This window comes from Serinus canaria, chromosome 2, assembly GCF_022539315.1.
Source record: "Serinus canaria isolate serCan28SL12 chromosome 2, serCan2020, whole genome shotgun sequence".
In the NCBI taxonomy this organism is placed as follows: domain Eukaryota; kingdom Metazoa; phylum Chordata; class Aves; order Passeriformes; family Fringillidae; genus Serinus; species Serinus canaria.
The window spans coordinates 20,248,028-20,271,658 of record NC_066315.1 but is presented as its reverse complement, the minus strand read 5'-3'; the positions used below and the strand labels follow the sequence as shown (position 1 = coordinate 20,271,658).

General features: G+C 36.8%; 1 protein-coding gene across 2 annotated transcripts in view; it reads left to right on the top strand.

The window, feature by feature from the left end:
- LOC103812784 (macrophage mannose receptor 1-like) overlaps positions 1–22,690 on the top strand; it is a 33,201-nt gene extending 10,511 nt beyond the window's left edge. For both annotated transcript variants that reach the window (XM_050971820.1, XM_009085909.4), the window contains exons 10-30: positions 559–674; positions 1,098–1,246; positions 3,566–3,765; positions 4,050–4,177; positions 4,796–4,883; positions 5,459–5,600; positions 7,723–7,761; positions 7,868–8,031; positions 9,104–9,171; positions 9,582–9,682; positions 10,423–10,565; positions 11,675–11,780; positions 12,564–12,760; positions 14,294–14,396; positions 15,060–15,292; positions 16,437–16,602; positions 18,006–18,158; positions 19,645–19,761; positions 20,021–20,188; positions 21,176–21,211; positions 21,589–22,690. In XM_050971820.1, coding sequence (XP_050827777.1) covers positions 559–674; positions 1,098–1,246; positions 3,566–3,765; positions 4,050–4,177; positions 4,796–4,883; positions 5,459–5,600; positions 7,723–7,761; positions 7,868–8,031; positions 9,104–9,171; positions 9,582–9,682; positions 10,423–10,565; positions 11,675–11,780; positions 12,564–12,760; positions 14,294–14,396; positions 15,060–15,292; positions 16,437–16,602; positions 18,006–18,158; positions 19,645–19,761; positions 20,021–20,188; positions 21,176–21,211; positions 21,589–21,788 — 2,817 coding nt within the window. In that variant the 3' untranslated portion in view covers positions 21,789–22,690. The remainder of the gene's footprint in view (positions 1–558; positions 675–1,097; positions 1,247–3,565; positions 3,766–4,049; positions 4,178–4,795; positions 4,884–5,458; positions 5,601–7,722; positions 7,762–7,867; positions 8,032–9,103; positions 9,172–9,581; positions 9,683–10,422; positions 10,566–11,674; positions 11,781–12,563; positions 12,761–14,293; positions 14,397–15,059; positions 15,293–16,436; positions 16,603–18,005; positions 18,159–19,644; positions 19,762–20,020; positions 20,189–21,175; positions 21,212–21,588) is intronic.
- Positions 22,691–23,631: the final 941 nt, after the last annotated feature.

Sequence of the window (23,631 nt, the reverse complement as noted above, 5' to 3'; positions counted from 1 at the left end):
CAGCCAAATACTGAACACAGAGTTTATTTACCTTTCTTGGGTGCAGCAAGCAAATCTTGGGATGGTATAAAAGGGAAAAGTGTCTCGGAATTCAGCTGTAATTTGGAGGATTTTGCTCTTCAGTGGTTTCTATGTTACCTCTTCAGTCAGACTTTTTAGGTGACCTGATGTATTAAATAAATTAATTACTCTACTTACTGTTCCTCTAGCCTCAAAAACATAGGAAACTTGAGCCAGCATCTCTACTATATTACAGACTAATCTGTTATTGTTCCAAGCAAAGAATAACTTTATTCATCTCTGTGTCCCTCTGGCTTTTTTACCAGTAAAAATTTATCCATTAATTTTGAAAAAGTGAGACTCATAGTCATTAAATCTTTTCTTTCTGCACTGAACTTTTGCTAAGCTGAATTTCTGCTGGTACACTGGAATTCAGATTTATACAAAATCATGTTAAGTTGTATTAAAAATATGTTGGCTTATGTGTAGTCATTGAAATTCAAGTGCTAGAATGTATGTTGTTTTTAATTGCAAGTTTATTTCATGTGTTTTTGACAGGGTTGGGAAAGATATGGTTTTTACTGTTACCTGGTTGGACATGCCTCTGTAACATTTTCAGAAGCAAAGAAAACCTGTGAAAGGAGCAGTGGTTATTTAACAAGTATAGCAGACAGGTATGAAAAGAGTTTAAAAATTGTATATCTGATGCAATAATATTGCAATGTTTAAAAATAATTGAAAACTTTTTGAAAACAAAACAAAACAAAAAAAACCCCCAGAATATCCTTTTTCTGAAGAAAAAAAATGAATAAACATAGTATGGCTTTTCTTAATAAAAACAATTTATACACCAATGTTTTTTAGAACTTAAATTTGAAAGAACAGACAATGGCAACTTTGGTTCTGTAAGGAATAGTTTTTCAGAATGGCACAGCTCCACCCCCTGTTGCAGTTGGGACCCAGTTAAACGACATATTCCCCATAAGAGGAAATTTAATGGAGAATCTATTCATTCTAGCTGTGTGAAGTTTGGATGCTGAGGAGTGGAAGATGGAAAGAAAGCGAGGCTTAATCCCCTCTGACTCCTGTCATTTCAGATATGAGCAAGCCTACCTGACCAGCCTCATTGGTCTGAGCTCTGAGAAGTATTTTTGGATTGGTCTCTCAGACATGGAAGAGCAAGGGATTTTCAAGTGGGTGACTGGTGAAGGTGTTCTGTACACAAACTGGAATGCAGCAATGCCTGGTACTCTACTGATGCCAAATTATTTTTGCCTTTTTCTTTTTATATATTCTCTGTATTCTTTACACATATATTGAGCTTATTATGATATTAGAACCTAGCCCCAGTGCTTTTCCCCTATCTTTTTCCTATGCAGAAAGACAAAACGTATTCCAGAGCTCCAAAGCCCAGGAGATACAAGGCCCCTGTCCTAACTTGTTTTTTCTGGGAACCAAGGCTGAAAAATAGCGCTTCAAGATGCATTTTTATAAATAAAGTTTAGTTTTCATCTGAGGTGGGAGGATGTTCATATATCTATGGGCCCAGATGGGATCCATCCCAGGGGGATGAGAGCTGGCAGATGAGCTTGTAAAGCTGCTCTCCATCATTTACCAACAGTCCTGGCTCACTGGCAAGGTTCCAGATTACTCAAAGCTAGCCAATGTGACACCCATTCACAAAAAGGGTGGGAAGGAGGATCCTGGTGATTATAGGGCAGTTAGCCTGACCTCAGTACCTGGTAAGGTTATGGAACAGTTTATACTAAGTGTCATCAAGCAGCACTTACAGGATGCCCAGGGTGTCAAACCTAGCCAGCAGGGGTTTAGGAGGGATAGGTCCTGTTTGACCAGCCTGGTCTCCTTCTATGACCAAGTGACCCACCTGGTGGATGCAGGAAAGGCTGTGGATGTTGTGAACCTGGACTCCAGCAGGGCCTTTGGCACTGTCTCCCACAGTGCCAAAGGAGAAGTTGGCAGCCCTTGGCTCAGACAGGAGCACTCTGCTGGGTTCAGAACTGGCTGGATGGCCGGGCCAGAGAGTGGTGGTGAACGGTGCTGCACCCAGCTGGAGCCAGTCAGCAGTGGTGTCCCTCAGGGCTCTGTGCTGGGGCCAGTTCTGTTTGATATTTTTATTGATGACACGGATGAGGGGATTGAGTCGTTCATTAGTAGATTTGCAGATGAACTAAGATGGGAGCGTGTGTCAGTCCGATGGAAGGTAGGAGGGCTCTGCAGAGAGACCTGGAATGGTTGGATGGATGGGCAGAGTCCAGTAAGATGAAGTTTAATAAGTCAAGTGCCAAGTCCTGCATTTTGGACTTATCCACAATAACCCCCTGCACAGGCTGGGGATGGTGTGGCTGGAGAGTGCCCAGGCAGAAAGGGACCTGGGAATGCTGGTCCACAGCCAGCTGAACATGAGCCAGCAGTGTGCCCTGGTGGCCAAGGAGGCCAAGGGCATCCTGGGCTGGATCAGGAATATCGTGGCCAGCAGGACTAGGGAAGTCATCCTTCCCCTGTACTCAGCACTGGTGAGGCCACACCTTGAGTGCTGTGTCCAGCTCTGGCCCCTCAGTTTGGGAAGGACCTTGAGACACTTGAGCACATCCAGAGGAAGGAATGAGGCTGGAGGGGGGCTGGGAACACAAACCCAGTGAGGAATGGCTGAGGGAGCTGGGGGTGTTTAGCCTGGAGAAAAGAAGACTCAGAGGTGACCTTGTCACTCTGTACACCTTCCTGAAAGGTGGTCTTGGTCAGGTGGGGTTGGTCTCTTTTCTCCAGGCAGCAACTGACAGAACAAGAGGACACAGTCCTAAACTGTGCCAAGGGAAATATAGGTTGGATATTAGGAAAATGTTTTTTACAGAAAGAGTCACAAAGTACTGGTATGGTTTTCCTGGGGAGGTGGTGGAGTCATCATCTCTGGAGGTGTTTAAAAAAAGAGTGGATGTGGCACTCAGTGCCATGGTTTAGTTGAGGTGTTAGGGCTGGGTTGGACCCAATGATCTTAAAGGTCTCTTCGAACCTATTGATTCTGTGATTCTGATTTAGAGAGTGTTGAACTGAGGGAAATTACTACACCCCTCATGTGTCTTATTGGTGATTTTTGTCAATTATGCTAATATGATAAACTTATAAAACTGTAGTCACGCTGTGGTGGGGTGGGAATTTTGTGGGCATTTTCCATATGTGCCCCTGGAGGCCTCCAATAAAGACCAGTCTTTATATTACCCCCTATATAACATGTTCTCAAAAGTGTGTTTCGTTCCTAGGTTCTTTAAGGCATCACTACCACTGGATAAATCTAAGCTACCACAGAACTCTCTGTGTTCCCTAATTCTAAACTGTTTTCCAAATCCATGCTGACACATATGAACATTCTGCCTTTGAAACTGAAGTGTCTTTGATACGCGTATTTGGCACCAGTGAGGCTGCAAATCAAATCTTGGGTTCAGTTTTGGGTCCCTCACTATGAGAAAAATATGGAGATGCTGATGAGCCATAAAAATGTCAAAGGAGCTTCTTTAAAAAACATTTCAACTTTCTTTTTTATCTCGTAAAGGGAAGGAAGCTGGTTGTGTTGCCCTTAGGACTGGAAATGCAGCTGGACTATGGGACGTTCAGAATTGTGAAGTAAAGGCAAAATTTCTCTGCAAAAAATTAGCTGAAAAAGTCACTCTTCCAGCTGCTTCTGAAACAGTTTCTGCTTCCAAATGTCCCTTGGGTTGGGATACAAGCAATAGCACTAATTCCTGCTTCAGAGTAAGTATTGCTTTTTGCCATAATCCTACCTGGGAAAAAGGACAGCACAAATAAACAGGCAACTAAACATCACAGAATGGCACAATGTAGCAAGCCTTTACACAACTGTTCAAATATCACTGCACCTTTCAGTCTATCAGTGATAAGTAAGGTCATCCAATTACTTCTGAATCCATATTGTAATGTATAATTGTAATGGAAGGTTTACTTATTTTTCTTATGGAAGGTGGCCAGCAGATTTATGTTTAGCACACTGAAAACACAGTGTTCTACCTGCATTACAGGGTTTTGTGAGAGAAGAAGACCAAAAGAAAACCTGGTTTGAAGCCCGAGATTTCTGCAGAGAAATAGGAGGAGACCTGGCTGCCATTAGAAATGAAGAAGAGCAAACAGCGATAGAAAACTTAATAAAGTATGGAAGCAAACTGTCTAATAACTGGTATTTTGGTGTAACAACACATGATACAGTAATAAATAATGGTACTGTTGTTTTGCTCCTGAGATACTTATTTTAAATCTATTGGTTTTCACCACAACAATAAGAAAAGTAACTGAGAAAATGTCTCATGTGAGTAATGTTTTCAAAGAATTTTTGGAGCTCCTAAAAAGTGTCATAACCTGCAAACATTTTAAATTCAGATAAAAACCAACCAAACAACAGAATTTGTTGAATGCTTCTCCACAGACCCTATTCTAAGTTTGTTTAGTGAATAATTTTGAAACCAAATTTTGTCTTCTAGTAGCCTGAACATTTTATTTCTGAGAAAAAAACCGCTATAATCACGACATCAATGCAGAAAAATACAATGCTGTGTTTTCAATACAACCATTTGCAAAGCAGGAAATTTTAAGGTGTGAGCTTCATGTACTTGCCAATGGGAATTTGTTGACCAACAGTACTTTTTATTTTTAGGATTTCTGCATTGAAGTGTTCAATAAGTGTCAGAGTTATTGTCCCATGTAACTTTTAAAATTGAGCAGAGCTAACAACATATATCCTCTTCCACTGTAAATTTTTTTCATACTTTAGAAAGAAATCCCCATCATTTCAGCCTTTCTGGATAGGTTTGCAGTGTTTGGATCCTGATGGTGGACTTTCCTGGAGTGATGGTTCTCCGGTGAGTGTTTCATCATGCCAGTTTCCTTCTGTTCTGACTTTTTTCTGATGAAGCTTCCATGACTGGAGTGTAAAAAAGGTGTATAAGAATTTCCAAAAATGCCCATTTTGCACGTGGGTAACTCTGAATCATTATTCTTCATACTAGATTGGAAAAAAAACAAAAGAGGCCAATAAACGCTGAGGTTATACAATCACAAAAGTGATAAAAGACTAAGAACTATCAGCTAAAAAAATTATTATCCAAGTCACAAATATATGAGAAAGGTCTCTCCTGAGTTTTGTTAGTCTCTGGTGATAAATTGCCAGAGACTTTTTCCTGCTTTTTATTTATAACTGGACTCATTTGAGTCCAGTTTTTGTGGGACTGCTACAGTCAGATGCTGCATAAACTCTGAGCCTTTCTTTCCTCTTGCAGAATCTTTGTAATTACTTAAGTAGCTCACATTGGCTTCACAGCTAGAGGAGGAGGAAAAGGAGTGGTTGGAAACTTTTGCTCTACTTCTCATTCCTTACAAAGGACAGTTTTTTCCCCTGTAGATTAAAATAAAAACCACAGGTATGTTTTCTCTGTAGGTGAATTATAGAGATAAAGCAAGAGACTATTTTTATGATACTGCATTTCAAGATTGTGGAGCAATCAGTGAAAACCCTTCCTTGTCATGGATTAAGGAGCACTGTGAATACAGTCATAACTGGATTTGTGAAATAAAAAAAGGTAGGTTACTTTTTACTCTAATCTCACCATAGGAAGAAATTCAAGTTAAATCCATTCTATCTTAACAGGAAACTCTACAAATTACATACTGGTAGAAAGTTTTGTTTATTTCACTGGAATTTTACACACAGAAAAGTAGGTCAAGACCTTTGGTATACAAGCTTTCAGCTGTTAACAATAAACTTTTTTTTTTCATTATAAAAAGTATATTCCATTATAAGCTTTACTAAAATTACTTCTCTATGTAATTGTGTAATAATGGAAAATATGATGAAAGCAATCTTAGGAGCTTACCTTGCAATATTCACTGCTCTGCACAAAAGCAGATTTATTTTTTGTCAAAACAGAAATTCTGACTGAGGGAGGAAGAGAGGACTACAATTCAAACTAAAAAAAAAAGATAAAAAGAAGAAGAAAAATATTATTTTGACTTTCCATATCCTTTGTGAAGTGAAACTTCACTCCTCTGCTCAAATGTTGGTACACAACAGCACAGCAGCCACCTACTCTAAATTAAACAACACCACCACCATTATAGAATCAGTCTTCTTGTAAGATGACAGGTAAAGACAAGCTTGCAACAAAAGGCCTGCTGTAACAAGAAGATGGTAATGAAATCTTCAAAATTTCAGTCAGTTTCACATCTTCATCACATACTAGTAGAAAAATCTCTACTTCTCTGGTTTTTTTTTTCCTCAGCTATTGTCGTGAAAAATATTCAGTGAAATTAGAGAGGAATAGCTATGTGTTGGGCTACATATTTTACTTCCCACAGTAAGAGCAATGTTCCTCTGGTGGCTCCCTGGGCTCCTTCACACTAGTTTCAATTACTGCTTTTCTAAAAGACATCATTTCTGTGCTACTGAATTATTCAAAACAATTTTCTAACCAAGGCATAGTCTCAGCTTCTTATACTTATAAAGCAATAATCATAGACCTCTATCTCAGAGAGATGTTGTGAAGATATTTTTCCTGCTAAGTTCCTTTGTGAGTTCTCACCTGCATAATCACCATGGCTAAAAATCATTAGCAAAGTGTCAATAGTAGCTGTTTACTGTTAATTAGTAGTAGCATATGAATGGCAGAAATTGAAGCCTGAAGAAATTGCCATCATTAGTCAGCAGTGCATAATGGCATGCTGAAATAGATTACTTCATACTTCCAGAACAGATATATTAGGGGTTTTTTCTTTTAAACCTTGCAAGTGTTTTCTTCTTAAGGTTGTAACCAATCATACAATAGATTATTTTTAAAAGCTGACATATTTCTTTTTTAACTCAAGCATATGTTCACACACTTCATAAAATGTAATTACACATACAGCAAGACAAACATTGCAATAAATTCCTGTACAGAAAATACATAGAATCACAGAATAGTTTGAGTTGGAAAGGACCTTAAAGATCATCCAGTTCCAACTCCCAACCTTTGACCAGGTTGCTCAGAGCCCCATTCAGATGGCCTGGAGATGATAAAGTTGACATTTGTTTCACATTTTTATAGCTCTTGGCCTTGCCTGTTTAGAGAAACATTTCTCCAATATCACACTCCATGTGATGTGGAAATTTTTTGTTTAAATTATTTTTCAAAAAGTGGTAATGTAATTCATGTTGAAGCAGCTACACAGAAAAAAGTTTAACTAACAAATAAATACTAACACAATATTAAATACAAATAATAGAAATAGAAAGTAAAAAACAAAAATTTGTTTAGTATTTGAATTTCTTGTTCAAATACAACACAATGTCCGTAAAGAATTGTTCAAAATCTACCAACGTTGGAGTTTTTTCTCTATTTAGTGAGAAAATATTCATTCATTAGAGAAACAAATATTCATTCAGACTAACTTCAGCCATCTAATTTAGGCAATATTCAAGATATTCAAGATGCACTTATCAAAAATCTACCAAGACAGAGATGTAGGCCTGTAATACATCTTTTATTCACCAAGCATCCATTTTAAATTTGCACCAAAGATACCATATAATTATATTCTGCACTGAATATTTAAAATGTGAAAAGTTTATAGACATTAAAAAAATTTCCATTAATTGAACACTTATAGTGGCTCAATGTTTGGGAAATATTTTACATCATCTTTTTTTATCCCATTTCATTACAGGGACACCCTTGAAACCAGAACCTCTGGGCCCTTCTACCAGTAAGCTTCTTCTTATTTTCACTTACCTGAAGGGTGGTGCAATGTAACACCACCAGCTTTGTGTAAGAACTGAGAAGAATGCAGAGATTTCTTGTCTGTGTTGCAGCATATGAAGTCACAGAAGATGGCTGGATTGTAAAAGGAGACAAACAATATTTTTTCAGCCCAGAAAAGACCTCTATGGAGAAAGCCAGAACATTCTGCAGAAACAATCATGGAAATCTTGCTACTATTGGAAATAACAATGAAAGAAAATTTTTGTGGAAATATGTAAGGGGAGATTTTGTTATTTTATGCACTACATGGTTTATATACCCTTTGTACATATCCTCTGCTTGTGAAGTGCAGAAGAATGTCCTTCTTGCATAATATTACAACTTTTACCAAGTATCACTACTGTTAAAATTTTATTAGGATTAGGTTTAAATATTCTATGAAAAAAATATTTATTCTACTAAATGAATCTTCACTTAAGAAAAAAAAAAGTAAAAGAATTTACTGTTTACTAGGATGGGTATATTCTTGTCTATTTTAGTCTGAATGGAGTTGTGAGCAAATACATAAGGAGCAATGAACAGGCAGGGTAGGTGTATTCTCAGAAAACTCCTTCTGACTGGGTGGTTGCCTCTACTCTGAATATCATATACTAGAACCCAGTGCTGCCCATAGATCAGGCAGGCAACTGCCAGTGTAGCTTTGATGGTCCTACCTGATGGTCATGTTGCTCTCCAAAACAGCTTTTCAAAGAAAGGCTGGTCCAGGTTAGACTGATCATTCCAACAACCCTTCATGGATCAGTTTTCCTGTACCATGACACACACCATGAAGAACAGGAGGGAAATGCTGACAACTAAATAGCATGGATGGTACCTCAAACCTCTGCCATAATCCTGCTTGGTTTGCTAATACCACCATAGCCACAGTACCACCTTTCTGAGCCACACTATTAGATGTTTGCTTTTATTGTGTGGGAAAGGATATGACAGGAGGAGAGCTCAGACAATTTGAAAAGGATCTGGCTGCTTACAACCAGAAAAGGATCCAAAATTTTACCCTTAATGTTTTACTCAAGTCTTCTATGACTTTTTCTTCTTCAATTGAGAACAGAACTTTGAGAGATTTGATCCTACCAGTAATTCAGCCAAAAATGGGAACGTATCAACAAAAATAATAATAAAGCAAAATTGTAAGTTGTACGGTATCTCAGGTGATGGTGCACAATCACTTAAAGAATATGAATTCAATTCTTTGCATCTATGGAAAAATAGTTACAGGGTTTTTGGGTATTAGATGACTAATAAATATTATAAAACTCTAATTAAAAATATACTTTTATGCTTAGATCTTAAAAAATGGCAAACTGAACTCATATCTCATAGGATTAATCCAGAATGCTGATCAACAATTCAGGTAGGTAAATAAACTACATTAAGATCCAGAAAGAGCAGTTGTAGGAATATTGAACTGCCAAAGTTCCTTCTGGAGGAACCACTGCAAAGGACTTAAATGCAGATTCAGAGAGTGATGATGCTTGTTGGAATGTGTGCTCTCTCTTGGTTAAACTACACTGTACAAGCACAGTTCTAAATGGAACTTTTGTATGCTATGAATATGTCGATAATATCTGTTAAAATTAAAGGTACTTTTGTCTTTTACTTGATATGAAGGGATTTCTTTATATAAGGTCTTTTAATCCTAATGGAAACTCAATTTACAGAGAGACTCAGCTGTAATTTTTAAAAAATATTTTTAGTATGTTAAGGAAGATTTTTCTCAACTGTTTCATGGACATTGTCTCAGCAACCACTTCTGTTTTTCAGCTGGATGAGTGGAAGCCCAGTGCACTATGCAGCTTGGGCACAGGGTGAGCCCAACTTTGCACAAGCTCAAGAAAATTGTGTGGTTTTAAATAAAAAAGATGGTGAGTTACACAACTATGGTTTGTAAAGTAATTTTATGGCTGCTGATCTTCCAATGTTTGTTTAAAATCTCTTGTCAATTTTCACCCATTCTTTACCAGAAATTTTAAGAAATATGCATTATAAAGAATGGTTTTCATATCTGAGGTTTCTTCAGGGGCAATATTATCCAAAAAAGTGGAGTCTAAGAAATTTATTTTAATGGGAAATGCAGTGGCAATTTCATCACTGATGTTTCAGCTGCACAAAGAAAATGTTCAATTCAAATCAACAGCCATTATTTTTTAAAAATTATTATAATTAGATAATAGTTAATTGAAAATATTTCCTATTAATAGAAAGTATTTGAACTTATAGTAATTGTTTTATAATTTATTTTTTAATAATTAGATAATATTTTTAATAATAAGAGAATTGTTAGCAAAAGAACAGAACATATATAGATTTTCACATTCCTTAGTGCTTTCACTGATTCAGCATTACTTGACACTTGCATCTTTCAGTGCAACAAAGCTGCTAGGGAGGGTTTCACTGAGAGGCCATCTCATCTGGCCACTTCTCCCCCAGCCACAGCAGGACCAAAGTGCCCCTGTATACAGGGACAAGGGGTGGTAGAGCTGAGCTAATGCAGGTTATCCCACATTCCCAGGCAGATTGCTTCTGAACTTCAGAAACCAGTTCACTTTCCCACAAATTTCAATCTTACTCAGAGCCTTAGTACCTAAACTTTAATTGATTTCAGGCTTGTGGAATGATGTCAACTGTGGTTTTTCCAATGGCTACATCTGTGAGAGGCACAGAAGTTTTATAAACGAAACCCTTCCTTCAGCAGTACCTTCACCTCCTGGAGGATGTCCTGCAGGTTGGATTTTATTTAAAAATCAGGTATGATACTTTCATCTAAGCACAATGATATTACTGCTTGGGAAGATACTTAAAGATACACCAGAGGCCTTTTGTCTCTCAGACATGTTTTGTCAGTTGCATTAAAAAATGAACCCATTGGCTAATTACTGCAAAATTGTGGTTTTACAGATGTTTAATTGTTTTCTTGAGAAGTGGTCACCTGAGGCACACTGGGGAAACAGTTACATTGTATATATGTTTCAAAAAACTGAAGAACTGAATTCATCTGAAAGCACTGGGCATAGCACAAAATCAGTCATTTGAGATGGAACAAATCAGAAAAAGGACAATTTTTTTCTAAACAGGCTTCAATGAAATGTTTGCCTCTTCCCAAAAGGGAAAAAATTATGTGCTTAATAAGTGAGGGTACTCTTTCCTAATACATTTTTATGAAGGCACCCACAGATATCACACCAGGTGAGTTTATGCCAGGTTACAGTCTTCAAAGTTATTATTTTCCACCAACCTTGCAAGATAATTCTCTGACTGTGCTACTGGCATGACACAGAGCAGAGGGTGAGCTGCAAACATGGAGGGCACATGAGGCACACTGGTAATAATCAGAACCTTTGAGGATGAATATGTATTGGTAATGTGATGGCTACACAGCTTTTAAGAGTCACATACTTCCATTAATAAGAGAGCTGTATAGTGAAAAAGGTTGAATAGACACAAGAGTACTCTGACCACAGGCACCAGGTCAAAAAGGGTTTTCAGAAAGTTCCAGCAATTCCATACCTGGGCTGGGCTTTTCCTACAGTTAGAACTTTGTCTTTCACTTGTGGTGGTGTATGGCTTCTAGAAATCTCTAAGTTAGTTAAAACATTAGATTTTCATCAGACTCCTACCATAGTTTGTAAATAGCTATTTGAGTTTTGTTGTGACTTCTCAATCCCTTGCAGAAAGACAGAGAGCAAATTTAACACTTGTAAATGGTTTTGATTTGGCTCCAGATCCAAGTTAACTGAAAAAAAAAATATTTTGGGGATCTGAATTAGGCTGATTTTTACTTAAACTAGTGTAATTCATACCTAAATTCTTTGTCCTGTCTCCTGTCACTCTAACAGTCTATACTTATTTTTCCCTAGTGTTACAAATTTTTTGGCTCTGGCTATGATTACTGGAGTACTGGAAGAAGAGTTTGCATGAGCCTTGGAGGAGACTTGGCAAGCATACCTAACGAACAAGTTCAAGGTAGAGTACAACAGCCCCTTAGGTAATAGAGAGCCTTTACTCTGTATACAGTGGACGTTTCCTGCAAAGAAGCCAAGTGTCAGTATGTAAACATATGCTTTTTATAATTTGTGTATTCAAATTATGGTTAAATGGCCATGGCATGAAATGTTTTTAGAACTGAACAATCTGTTTGGGGCATGCTAGTGATGCTAAGGGTTGCTTCTTTATGTTACATGCAAAGTGTCTTACATTATTTATAGGCATGAATTAGGATAAAATTAAAAATCTGAATCTGGCATTTATGGCTTTAGGCACAGAGAAAAAAACAGAATGCACAGTCTGTTTTTGCCACAAATAGAAAGGGATATGCATTTGTACCTCTGCCTAAATTTTGCAACTTAAATCAGTATAATGTCAGAGGAAAGGCAGATTTTCACCTTGCCTGTGTTCCCTGGCTTCCATTTGCAGCTGTACATATTTCCATCAGTCAAGTGGCTCATCCTAACTGCTGAAGTAAGTGAACTCTTTAGATATCATGGTGGTCAGACAGGCTTTTTTTTTCCTTTCCTCTTTCCAATCTTGCTTCATTGTTCCCAAACACTTTGAATCTTTGAAATTTTTCATGGGCAAGGGCTTGGCATAACCTTGAAATAATGAAATCAGGTAAATTTCTCATCAAATATAATTAAAATGTTTTTATAATATTTTAATGAAAAAACTAGTCAAGTATTTGTTTATGAGTTGATGTTTTGATGATCATGTAACACAATAATTTTCTCCTCTATTGGCTTTTTATTCTAGCTTTTCTCACGTACCATTTGAAGGATGCTTCAAATGATCTTTGGATTGGCTTGAATGATCTGCTCAGTGAACTCAACTTTGTTTGGTCTGATGGAAGTGCTGTCTCATATACAAACTGGGCTAAAGGTTCCCCAAAACTTGTAGAACCTATTTTGTATGACAGTCTGCATCCAGAAGATGGACAAAATCGGCAACAGGTAAATGTTGCTTAGTGTTTGCCATCAGGTTCAAATCTGAGGAGCAATACCAATCCCAGTAAGCAGCTCACTTCACTGCAGACCTTGCCCCAGCCTTCTGCATTGGTTGGTCATCTATCTTTACTCTGGGACTAGACATAAAACCTTTCAATCTTTGAGTATTGCAGCTATTTCAGAGCATAAAATGGCATTGCTGTAATTTTGTCAAAGTATTTGGCATAATTGCAGCAATGGACAGATTGAAGAATTGATTGGATATACTGAATAAAATTAGCAAAGTTACTTTCTTTTTCATAGTAAATTGTTAATTTTTCAGAGAATATAAATGCAACATTAGAATTTTAGAAGTCAACACACAATTACTTTCATGTCTGTGAAGGAAGGAGAAGAGGATGTAAGAAGAAAAGAGTTCAGCATTTTAACTTTTTCCCTTTTTAAAATTGTAATTGAATTACTAAGGGCCAGTAGATGTCAACTACTTCCAAAGCCCACCAAACCCCCTCCACTGCTAGCACTTAAATTAAACCTCATAATGCTGTAAATAAAATAACCATACCAATGCAGGCACAGCCACATTGTCTATCTTCTATTTATTTCCATATCTTGCTTTCCAAACTTGCCCTTCACAATATATCATTCCACTCACTGTCTATTCTCCCACCATTTTTGTATCCATACCTTTAGAGAAGTCAGGGATCTGGGCAACCAGCTTAATCTTCACCTGAGCCAATTCATGTTGCTCTTCCCCATGTAGCCATTGGTCAAGGCATGCAGGAAGACATAAATGACACTGCACAGGCCATAGCTCCACTGCAGCTCTAATAACACTAGGAAATACCAAGCAGGAAAAAAAAATGTGCAAAGGTACATCTTGCTTTTCTCCTTCACCTTCAAGACACCAACAGCTCTCTCCTTCAGAGGATTCTTTTCAAATGCCCAACAATTACCCCATGGCAGCTTAGCAGAGGAGATTGCAGTTTGTAATAAACTTGTAATAAATTTCAGCTTCTTAACTTGATCTCGTGTAGCTGAAAGAGAAATTCTAAGATCTAGAACTGATGAGAGGTCTGCCAAGGACTGTAATCTAGGAGATTTTGTCAAGAATCAGCACTATTTATAGCTGTCTTTGCAAGTGAAATACAAAGTACAACCCCTATTTCATTCTTATTCAAAACCTTACTAATAGTTACCTGTTAGTTGGGATAGATAATGTGGAATTAAGTTCTTAAAAATAATAATGTTTTAAAGTATTTCTCCTGAAAAATAACTAAATGAAGAAGCAAGCTGTGCTGAACAGTGTACAACAGGGGAAATGACCACCACAAGGGAGGTCAGAAAGGACAGGGAAGGATGAATGAAAGGTGTCTCTAGAGTTGTAACACACCCTACAACACCAGAACAAAAAAACCCTAAAAAAAAAAAAAAAAAAAAAAAACAAAAAAAAACCACCAACAAACTGAAAACTACTCAGTTACAGTACTCTGCTTTATAACTTCTAATAGGCATGTATATTCTTTTCCTTACTTCCAACAGTTTGACTGTGTTTCTCTGAAGAGAGGTCCTGCTGATGACACAGGAAAATGGAACAATGAGGAGTGTTATAAGTTCAGAGGGTATATATGCCAGAAGAATAGTGGTGAGTTCTGTACCGTTAATCTTGAAAATGATAACATAAGGATTAAAACAAATTTTCTTGTTTAACACACTTTATTTCAATTTAGTTTTAGTTTGTTTCATTTTGCTTTGGTTTTTAGGTATAGGATCAGTAAAACATGAGGGTCCATCTTGCCTCCCAGTGTTACTTAGCAATATTTTTGAGAGAACATATCAGAATAAGGGAAAAGATTTTTTTTTTAACTGTACTATAATAGATGAAGCCTAAACAATTTTAGTTACATATGTTCATGATGATCTGTAGGGCATCAAAACTAGTAAGTTTAACATTATCCATAAACACCTTATAGTCATTAAGCTGCAAAGAGTATTTTAAAAGCAGGCAAGACAGATGTGTTATTTTTGTTTGATGAGGTAAATTTACCTCTGCTATGTAAAATACTGTGCATTTACTGATTCAAAATTGTCAGAGGTTGAAAATACATTTCTTTTATCAGAACTGTTATCTTGATGTTATATTTAATTATAAACAGATGAGAAGATGTTCCATTCCATTAGTAATTTTAAATTAGGTTTGTAAATAATGAAGATGTTACTCAATTGCTCAAGTCAAATATGAAGATGTTACTCAGTTGCTCAGATTTAACTGCTTGTGGGGTGGTTTTTTTTTTCCTTCTTCCTACAGATCCTGAACTTTTTAAATCATCAGCAACAGTGCTGGACTTTGCTTTTGCCTCTTCAAGTGGGATTAGCTATTCTGTAACCCATTCCAAAATGAACTGGGAGGAAGCACACCAAAACTGCAATAACAATGCCTCAGAACTTGCCAGCATTTTAGACCCACATAGCCAGGCCCAGTTGTTCCTACTTGCAAAGGAATATAGAGAGCCCCTGTGGATTGGTCTTAACAGCAACAGGGTAAGAATAAAGGCATTGCATACACACAGTCAGGCTGACACAGAACCTGATTTTACTTCATGCTCTCATCTTGTGGCCCATTGGGATTTCTGCCAGTGTAGTGCTGAAAACAGCATGTTGCATCAATGTAAAAGCCATTTTCACTGGAAATCTTCAAATAAGACTCATCAGTAAAGGTTTCCTTTAGCACAAGGAAATGTTCTTGTAAAACCAGTATACAACAGCATAGTGCCTTGTTCGAAGTCATTTAAAGTATCTCAGATATAAATTGTAAAATTTCCTACATTTTGAGTTGATTTTAATCTAAAAGTGATTCCAGGCACAATGTACATCCTGCATTCCTGCCACGTGTTTATGTACCTCAGTGATCAGTGACAAGGTATCAGAGGTCACACACCTGTCACCTGACAAGGAACAATTTTTATGTGTGTTTTTATGCTCACACATTTTACTAGAATGGTCTTATTTATGGTAGCAATAGCAAACTACAGCTGTGAATAGAAACTGGGGTAAATACTAGTAAAAGGAATATTGAGGCTATATCACATGGTACATATTGACCATGGCTCTGTTTTTTAAATTTGACAATACAATTGGCGTAACTGCTCCCATTAGAAGTTAGAATATTATGGAAAAAAATTCCCTTCTGTTTGTGAGATGTCTACATCAGTTGTATGACAGGAGAGGGTGAACATTTGGATGGTAGGTGTGTTTTGACAGGCAACACTCTTCATCATGAATCACAGTCACGACAACTACAACAAGAGCAATGGTGATCAGAGCTGCTTAAGAGCACTCCCACACACACTCCCATTCTCCATGCAGATGTTTGGGTGGTCATACCAACAGGATATCTTATCTCACTCCTAATTTTATGCCTTCTCTCATGCCCCCCTTTTTTTCCCTTCCATTTCCAAATGCTTGAAAAAATGCTCTGAATTAATGTTAGTTATTTTTTGGAGGCATTTACATTTGTGGATGACAGACATTGTACATTTTAGTCAGTTAGCATTTACAAGCTAAGAAGATGCACTTGTAAGCAGATGATTCAACACAGGTTTTATGAGAGTCCTCTTGAGGATGCTGTATAGTAGCTGTGTCACTGTAAGCAAATGTGAAATTACCATACAGATTTTACTTCCAGACCAATGGCAAGTATCAATGGACTGACAGGTGGAGTTTAGTTTACAGCAACTGGGCCAGTGGAGAACCAAAGCAGACACTAGCATGTGTCTACCTAGACACTGATGGCACCTGGAAGACAGCTTCTTGTGAGGAAAAATTCTTTTCTGTCTGTAAAACATCAGATGGTGAGTAACTCCATACATGCATCTTGACTAGAAGCTGTATAGTGCAATAAGCCACTGGAAAAATACTTTGTTAATACACCAGTATACAGGAAGAGAGGATTACCTAACTAGTTCTAAATATTGACATGAATTCTTTCCAAAGTTAACTGATTCATAGTAATTACCAAAAGCCTAACAACCAACGGATTGAATATACACTTTTTTAAACTATTCATCCTATTAGGAAAAGTAATTCTCTTGCTATAGGATCTGGTTTTATTAGGCATTATAGGAAATTCTGTATCCAGTTTGGGGTATCAAAGTTTGAAAAGCTTCTCGGTCAACTTGGGTTTTCAGATCACCGGGTAACAATAATTTAAAGAAAAGACTGGAGTTGGGCAAAAGACTAAGACACCAAAGACTATGAGAAACCATATTATCAATACTAAATATTAAAAATGAGCCTTACAGGATGGAATTTAATTTTTCTGGGTGTCTGATGTTAGTTGGAAAGGGGTGACAGACTTAAATACAGCAAGGAGAACCTTCTAATTTCATCAGTACCAAAGTCTTTAATAAATACTCTGGACAAATCAGCAAATCACCAGCACTACAACTTGCTAAGAACAGACAGGACTAATATCTGTCAAAAACAATATATCAGCTTCATGTCACCTATGAGCTCAAAGATAAATTAAATAACCCCTTGGAAAGCACATTCTTGTGTAATTCATATGGAAATAAGTATAAATATTATTTCAAGATTTAGCTTTATTCTTGAATTTTTCAACTTCACGGAAGGTCTTGAATCATTAGCAAACTTAAGTCACATGGCAAATTATGTTCTAAGATGTTTTAATATGACAAAAAGCTTCAAAATTATTATATATTGTCTCTTTTAACTTTATGATTCTGGAAATCTCATTTGAGAGTTAAGTATTCCTTAGGGGGAAGCAAATTACCTTTTCTTCCTGTAAGTCTTCCACTGTGGAAGACTTACAGGAAGAAAAGGTTTTGGCAGAATATATAATTTACATTCCATCTGTATTTATCTATCCATCCAAAATCTTCCTATTGTATCAGTCACTATGGAATGTATCCAGGATGCAATTTAATAAAAAGCCCTGAAAGCTATGCTTAGTTATACCAACACTTTCATTCACAATCACAGTGAATCACAAACCTTACTGTAAGGTTTTATAAGGTTTTGATATGGTCAAATCACACTGATAAATAAATATGAAGGAGAATATTGTCTCAAACAGAAAGTCAGAACCATATTCAAGCTCTTCTTAGAACAGGCCTAATTTCCTCTAAGATTACAAACATAACATAGTTATTTGGTTTTGTCATACTATACTAGTATAATGGGAAAAACAAATTATATAAAATAGCTGGACTCCAACTACCTGATCTCTTATCAGTAATGGCCCCTACTGAACCCCCACAACTTCCTGGAAAATGCCCTGAATCAAGAGGACACAAATCTTGGATACCGTTCTCTGGTCACTGCTATTACTTTGAGGCCTCCAAGAAAAGAAGGTGGTCTCAAGCTCACGAGGAATGTGCCCGACTGGGTGAGTATTTAGTCTTAGAAAGATTGATGATGTTATTAAACACATAAAATAATGGATAATATTACTAAGCAAACCTCAAATTACTTTAAAACTTCACATTTAATGCTTTTTTAAGTTGATTTTCTGAGCATGCTTTTGCACAATAAACATAACTTTTGTCAGAGACAGCAGCATCTCACATCTCAAATTTCAGGTGAAATACGAGTACCTCAAAAATATTAAATTTCTACTAGTTTTATGGCATAAAATAATTAGATAGGAATATAAACACTTTTACAGACCCACTAAGGCATAGGCAGCTGAATTGTCTTTCCCTTCCCCAAGCTAAAAGGACTCCACATGCAGTGCAATCTAGGAGACACAAAGTCATAGGATAGTTGTGTTTGTTAGTTACAGGGCACAGTTCATTAAGTGGATCTCAGTGGCTGGACAACAAATGAGGAGTTGTTTATATTTCATGAACCAGCAAAACACAACAGTTGGGTGTGCACACCTGCTCTGGGGGGGCATGGGGCTGCACAACAGCCCCATGCTGCCCCCATGGAAAGAAGAGCAGTACCTTCATCAGAGAAGGGAAAAGACACTTTGCTCCACATTTCTGAGAACTGGTGCAATGCAACACATATTTTAGTGTGAGTAAGAATAAGAAACATCCTATACATTTCCAAAGGCACTTCCTCATATATCTGAAAACACTGACCTATGACTGAGTAAACAGAAAAAATAGCTTTGTAAAGTCACTTTGCTCTACAGCTATATGGCAACAGAATTCCTGGAGTGGTTTTGTAGAAAGATGGATCACATAATTACTACAAAAAGTAAACATTACACTAATAACCAGCATGAAAGGTTACAACTGGACACTGCTTTATGTTCTAAATTCCTACACTTCTGCCTGCCTGTTACCCACTGGCCAGGCCAGGAAGGTGGTCATTTCCTTGTACTCCCAACACAGCTTTGTGTATTTCCAATGCCAGGGCACATGACAAATATATATCAACTTCTGGACATCTTCTGGACTGCAACCTCCATTTACTGACACATCCTACCTAACCTGTTATCATCAGGCACTGCCAAAACTTCTGCCCAGCCACCAATGAGGAACAAAGCTGTAGTGGCAAGAAGCATGGTGGTGACTACATCACATGTACCTGTTTCAACTTACTAGCACCACAGTCTGGGATGTGGTCAGACCTGTCCAAAAAGTATTGCAGGAGAGCCACTGTTCTTCTCTAAAACAGCAAAGACTAAAAAAAATCCAGAAAATTTCAGAAAATCCATACCTTTGTGCAGATTTGCATCCATCCAACAACACACAGTTATGCTCAAAAAAATATCATACGGTGATATAACACCCACAACAAGACTAGTGAATAATATAAAAGAGTTTGTGTCTTTTATATACTTTTGCATATCTTTTATCTGTTTATTGACTTGAGCTCTAAGAAAATGACCCACTGTGATGTGCTCCTTAATATTTTTTCAGGTGCTGATTTGGTATCAGTAGGAGACTACAGTGAAACAAATTTTCTGTCAGAAACCATTAAGATACTCCATGGAAAATCATTGAACTTTTGGGTAGGGCTAAAGAAAAATGACAGAGGTAATATCTTTCATCACATTACCCTAGCAAATGAAATTTCATGTTATGTGAAAAAGAAATCAACTTTGTACACTTAAAAGTACATTTATATACATATAAAAATTGCAAAAAGTTTATTTCAAATTATGCCTAAATATGCTTAAAATTATATTTGAAACATTTAACTAGTTATGCATAAATTTTTGTTTTCTCCATTACAACTCACTCTATTTGTGTAGATCCAATTATTTTATACATGCATGTTAATTTTTAATATTAGGACAGTGGGTATGGACAGATAAATCTGCAATGGATTTTGTCAACTGGCAGTTGGGAGAACCATCAAACCAAAGGCTTAAAGACTGTGGAGAACTATGTGCATTATCTGGCTCCTGGAATACCAACCTCTGTTCTTTCAAAAAAGGATATATCTGTAAAAAAATTAAAAGTAAGTAATATTTGACTCTAATGTCTGCCTAAATACTGACAAGACCCACATGGTTTCTGACTGCCTTCTCAGAAGGCAGCATCTCCCCTACATCCTCTAGAACTACCATCAGCACTGTGCAGCCATCATAAATACTTCAGGCCCCTGAGTTTAGGTGAAAGCTAAGCTCAAAAGCAACACTTTGTCTAATTTCAGCTGAATGTATTGTCAAAGAAAATCTTGTTCTGGTGAGTGCAATGCAAACTGTCTTGTAGAAATGCTGGAATTGGTGATTCCTTTCCTTACTGACCACTGATCTGATGGATTACAGGAATAGCATGGCAAACATTCTAGTGGCACTCTTTATTTATCTACAATATGATAGAATCATGTTTAATAAAATACTGATAGTATCCTGATCGAAAAATTATCATCTGTAAGAAAATGCATAAATTAGTTTACCAACTGACATTAAATCAAAGTAGTATAGAACCTGGACATTTTGTTTGGTTAAACTTCATATTTCTGTTCACCTTTGTATTACCTGCTAAGTTCAGAAAGACCAATTACCATAGGAACCACATGGACATAGAATGGTCTCTGACAGAAGGGGCTACAACAATAGAAAAGTCTTTTCAGCTCAGGTAAAATGCTCCCGATGCACTGCTAACACTCAAGACATCCTTTCAGGAAATACCTTAAAATGACTAAGGATACTGTGGGGAGATTCTCAGAAATAAACATATTTGAAAACATTTTTTGAAATAACAGAAATCTGTCTCTACATGCTGTTTTGGGTATCATGACTGAGGAAATCAGATGCTCTTGGGATGAAAGACCAAATCATTCTACTAGAGTTTTACACGCGCTTAGTTCCACCCCTCCGGAAGAGTGACTCTCATCAACACATGAATTCAGAGGGAATTGTCAGAAATACTGGTACTTAGGAACTTTGAAATGCCTTTTTTTTTAAGCATTCAAAATAAACATTTTTTTTCCTTTCAAAAGCTCCTGAAAACAAAGAAATGTCAACAGAAAATACAGGTAAGCATACTTCCTTTTAAGTAAAATAATAAGAGCATGCTAAAATAAAACAGGAATAGAATTATGTCGTTTCATAGTATTTGCTTTGAGACTGTTTAAAAATAAAAAGTCCATAAAGTTTTACTCTGTATCTCAATATAGGATGTAGAGATTACCCTGAAGTAAATACTGATTTACTTTTATGTTTATATTTTTAATATCGGGCTTTGATCAGATTTATTTATATTTTGTTTGTTATTGGTAAAAAAACAAAACCAAAGCACATGTTGAACTGAAAATCTACGTGCACATTGAAATTTTTTGCTTTCTTGTAATAGAAGAATTTATTACTAAATTCTGAAATCTTTTAACCTTTATTCCATTGTATATCCTCACAGAAGAGAAAATGGAGAAAGTACTTTCTGCTGGCATCATTTGGCTGCTCATTCTTCTATCCCTTTCAACAGTTGGAGCTGGAAGTATAATTTATTTCTGCTTGAGGAGGAAAAGACAAAACCTGCCACAAATTTCAACCAGAATGAGTGGATCAGAAGCGACCGTGGATATTCAAGTAAAAGACACACAGTCAGACATGTAGTCTGACCAAATGCCCATGTGATCCAACTACCAAAAACCAGGCTGTAAATCAGTGAAGTCTTATCCCAGCTTTGTGTTTTCCTACTCAGACAACAGTCTCCTTTCTTCTCAAAAACACACACATCTTTCAAAATTCCTTCCAATGAGTTAAAGAGTTGTTTAGTCTGGGGAGTGAATATGTGTTTTTCATATAAATGGGCATGGCTGAAAAGATGGCTCCAGAGGGGTTATGGGGAAAGTATGACAGATATTTACTATGTGAAAATTACTTTATTTAGCTCAGTGTAGAAATTCTCCCTTTTTAAACACAGGGGAAATCATTACTCATTACTTTAAATTATTTTTCCCTGTGTGTTACTTCAGTTGTATCTAGACTATGATGGGAATCACAGAATTAACTAGGCTGGGAAAGATCTTTGAGATCATCAAGTCCAACCTATGAAACACTGCTCATTTCAGGTTATCATCTTCATAGTTTATGATACTATCTTTTGATTCATGTAAAAACTGTTATGATACCTGCATCTGTGTATTAAGTACTATTTGTTTACAAAAAGAAAAAAAGACAGAAATTTGTAAAAAAATTGAAGAGGCTCATTTAATTTTACTTCCAGTCTAAATTTTTGAATTATGCTATTTTCTATGGCCTCGCACTATTCTAGTATTCTGCAAATATCTCTATTTTTTGGCAGTTCAAATTAATATTAAAGATAAAACAGGAGATGATCTTTCCATTGGGTTTTATTTCAGTAATGATTCCTTCATTACGCAGAGCTGCTCCATTTTAAATCCAAGCACGTATAATAAATGGCTGTCTTACAGTGCTTTTTGTAATTCTCTGGTGCAGAGATATAAAATCACCGACAGACTTTTTGAAAATACATTCCTTCCTTTTTGTTGTGATTTTGTTTGACAAGGTGTTGCCTAGACCCTTCTCAGCTTTTCTTCCACGGTACACAGTAGCAGGTTTGCCTCAGGGGGCAGTCCATCATTCTGCATATTTTAAGATATGCCTCACCCCTCCTGAGAAATGGAAACACCTTTCCCCCAGCCACAAGAGGGCATGTGGCACTAATGCTGAAGGCCATATGGAGGAGCAGGACTAGAGCAGAGGAGCTTCTACCAATGAATGTATTGGGCAACAGATTCCTTCTTTGGCCCCTCTGTCAGAACTTCTCACTCACTCCACATGCTTACGGTCTCTGACTGACTAAAAGATGTGGCCACACTAAAAATCTCTGTAAGGGAAGAAAATACCTGGAATAAGTGAAATAGGTTTCTGCAGCAGGACTTCTGTGTTATGCCTCAGCTGCTTGAGAACACACTTGAATTACTTCTATTATTTATATTTATCCTAGATATCCATCAAGCAAAAAAGGCTTCTAATTAGAAATGTTATTGATAGTTACTTATTATGGAAGTACCCCCTCCCTCTAGGAATACTTCTTTCAGATATTTTAACAAGGGCTACCTTGAAACATGGGTCACCTCTGGTAACATTTCCTGAGAGTTCAATTTTCCTGACCACTCCTTGGCTGGATGGACACACATTATTCCACATATTATTCTACACCTTTGGTTAAGCTGGTGAAGAACTCTCACCAATCACAGACACAGAAAGATATCTGAAGAATGTATGGCTTTCCTTTTCTTACTTAACCAAGCAATGTCGTACATAAAAGACCTGATTAAAAACAAACCAAAGCAAACCACCAGGAAAACTCAAACACAAAACTCCTATCCACAGGTTATTTAAAATAGAATTAAAAACTAAGTAAACCAGAAGTCTATTTTACAATTTATGTCATTTGAACACTGTAAAGCCCAGATATAACAGCCTTCAG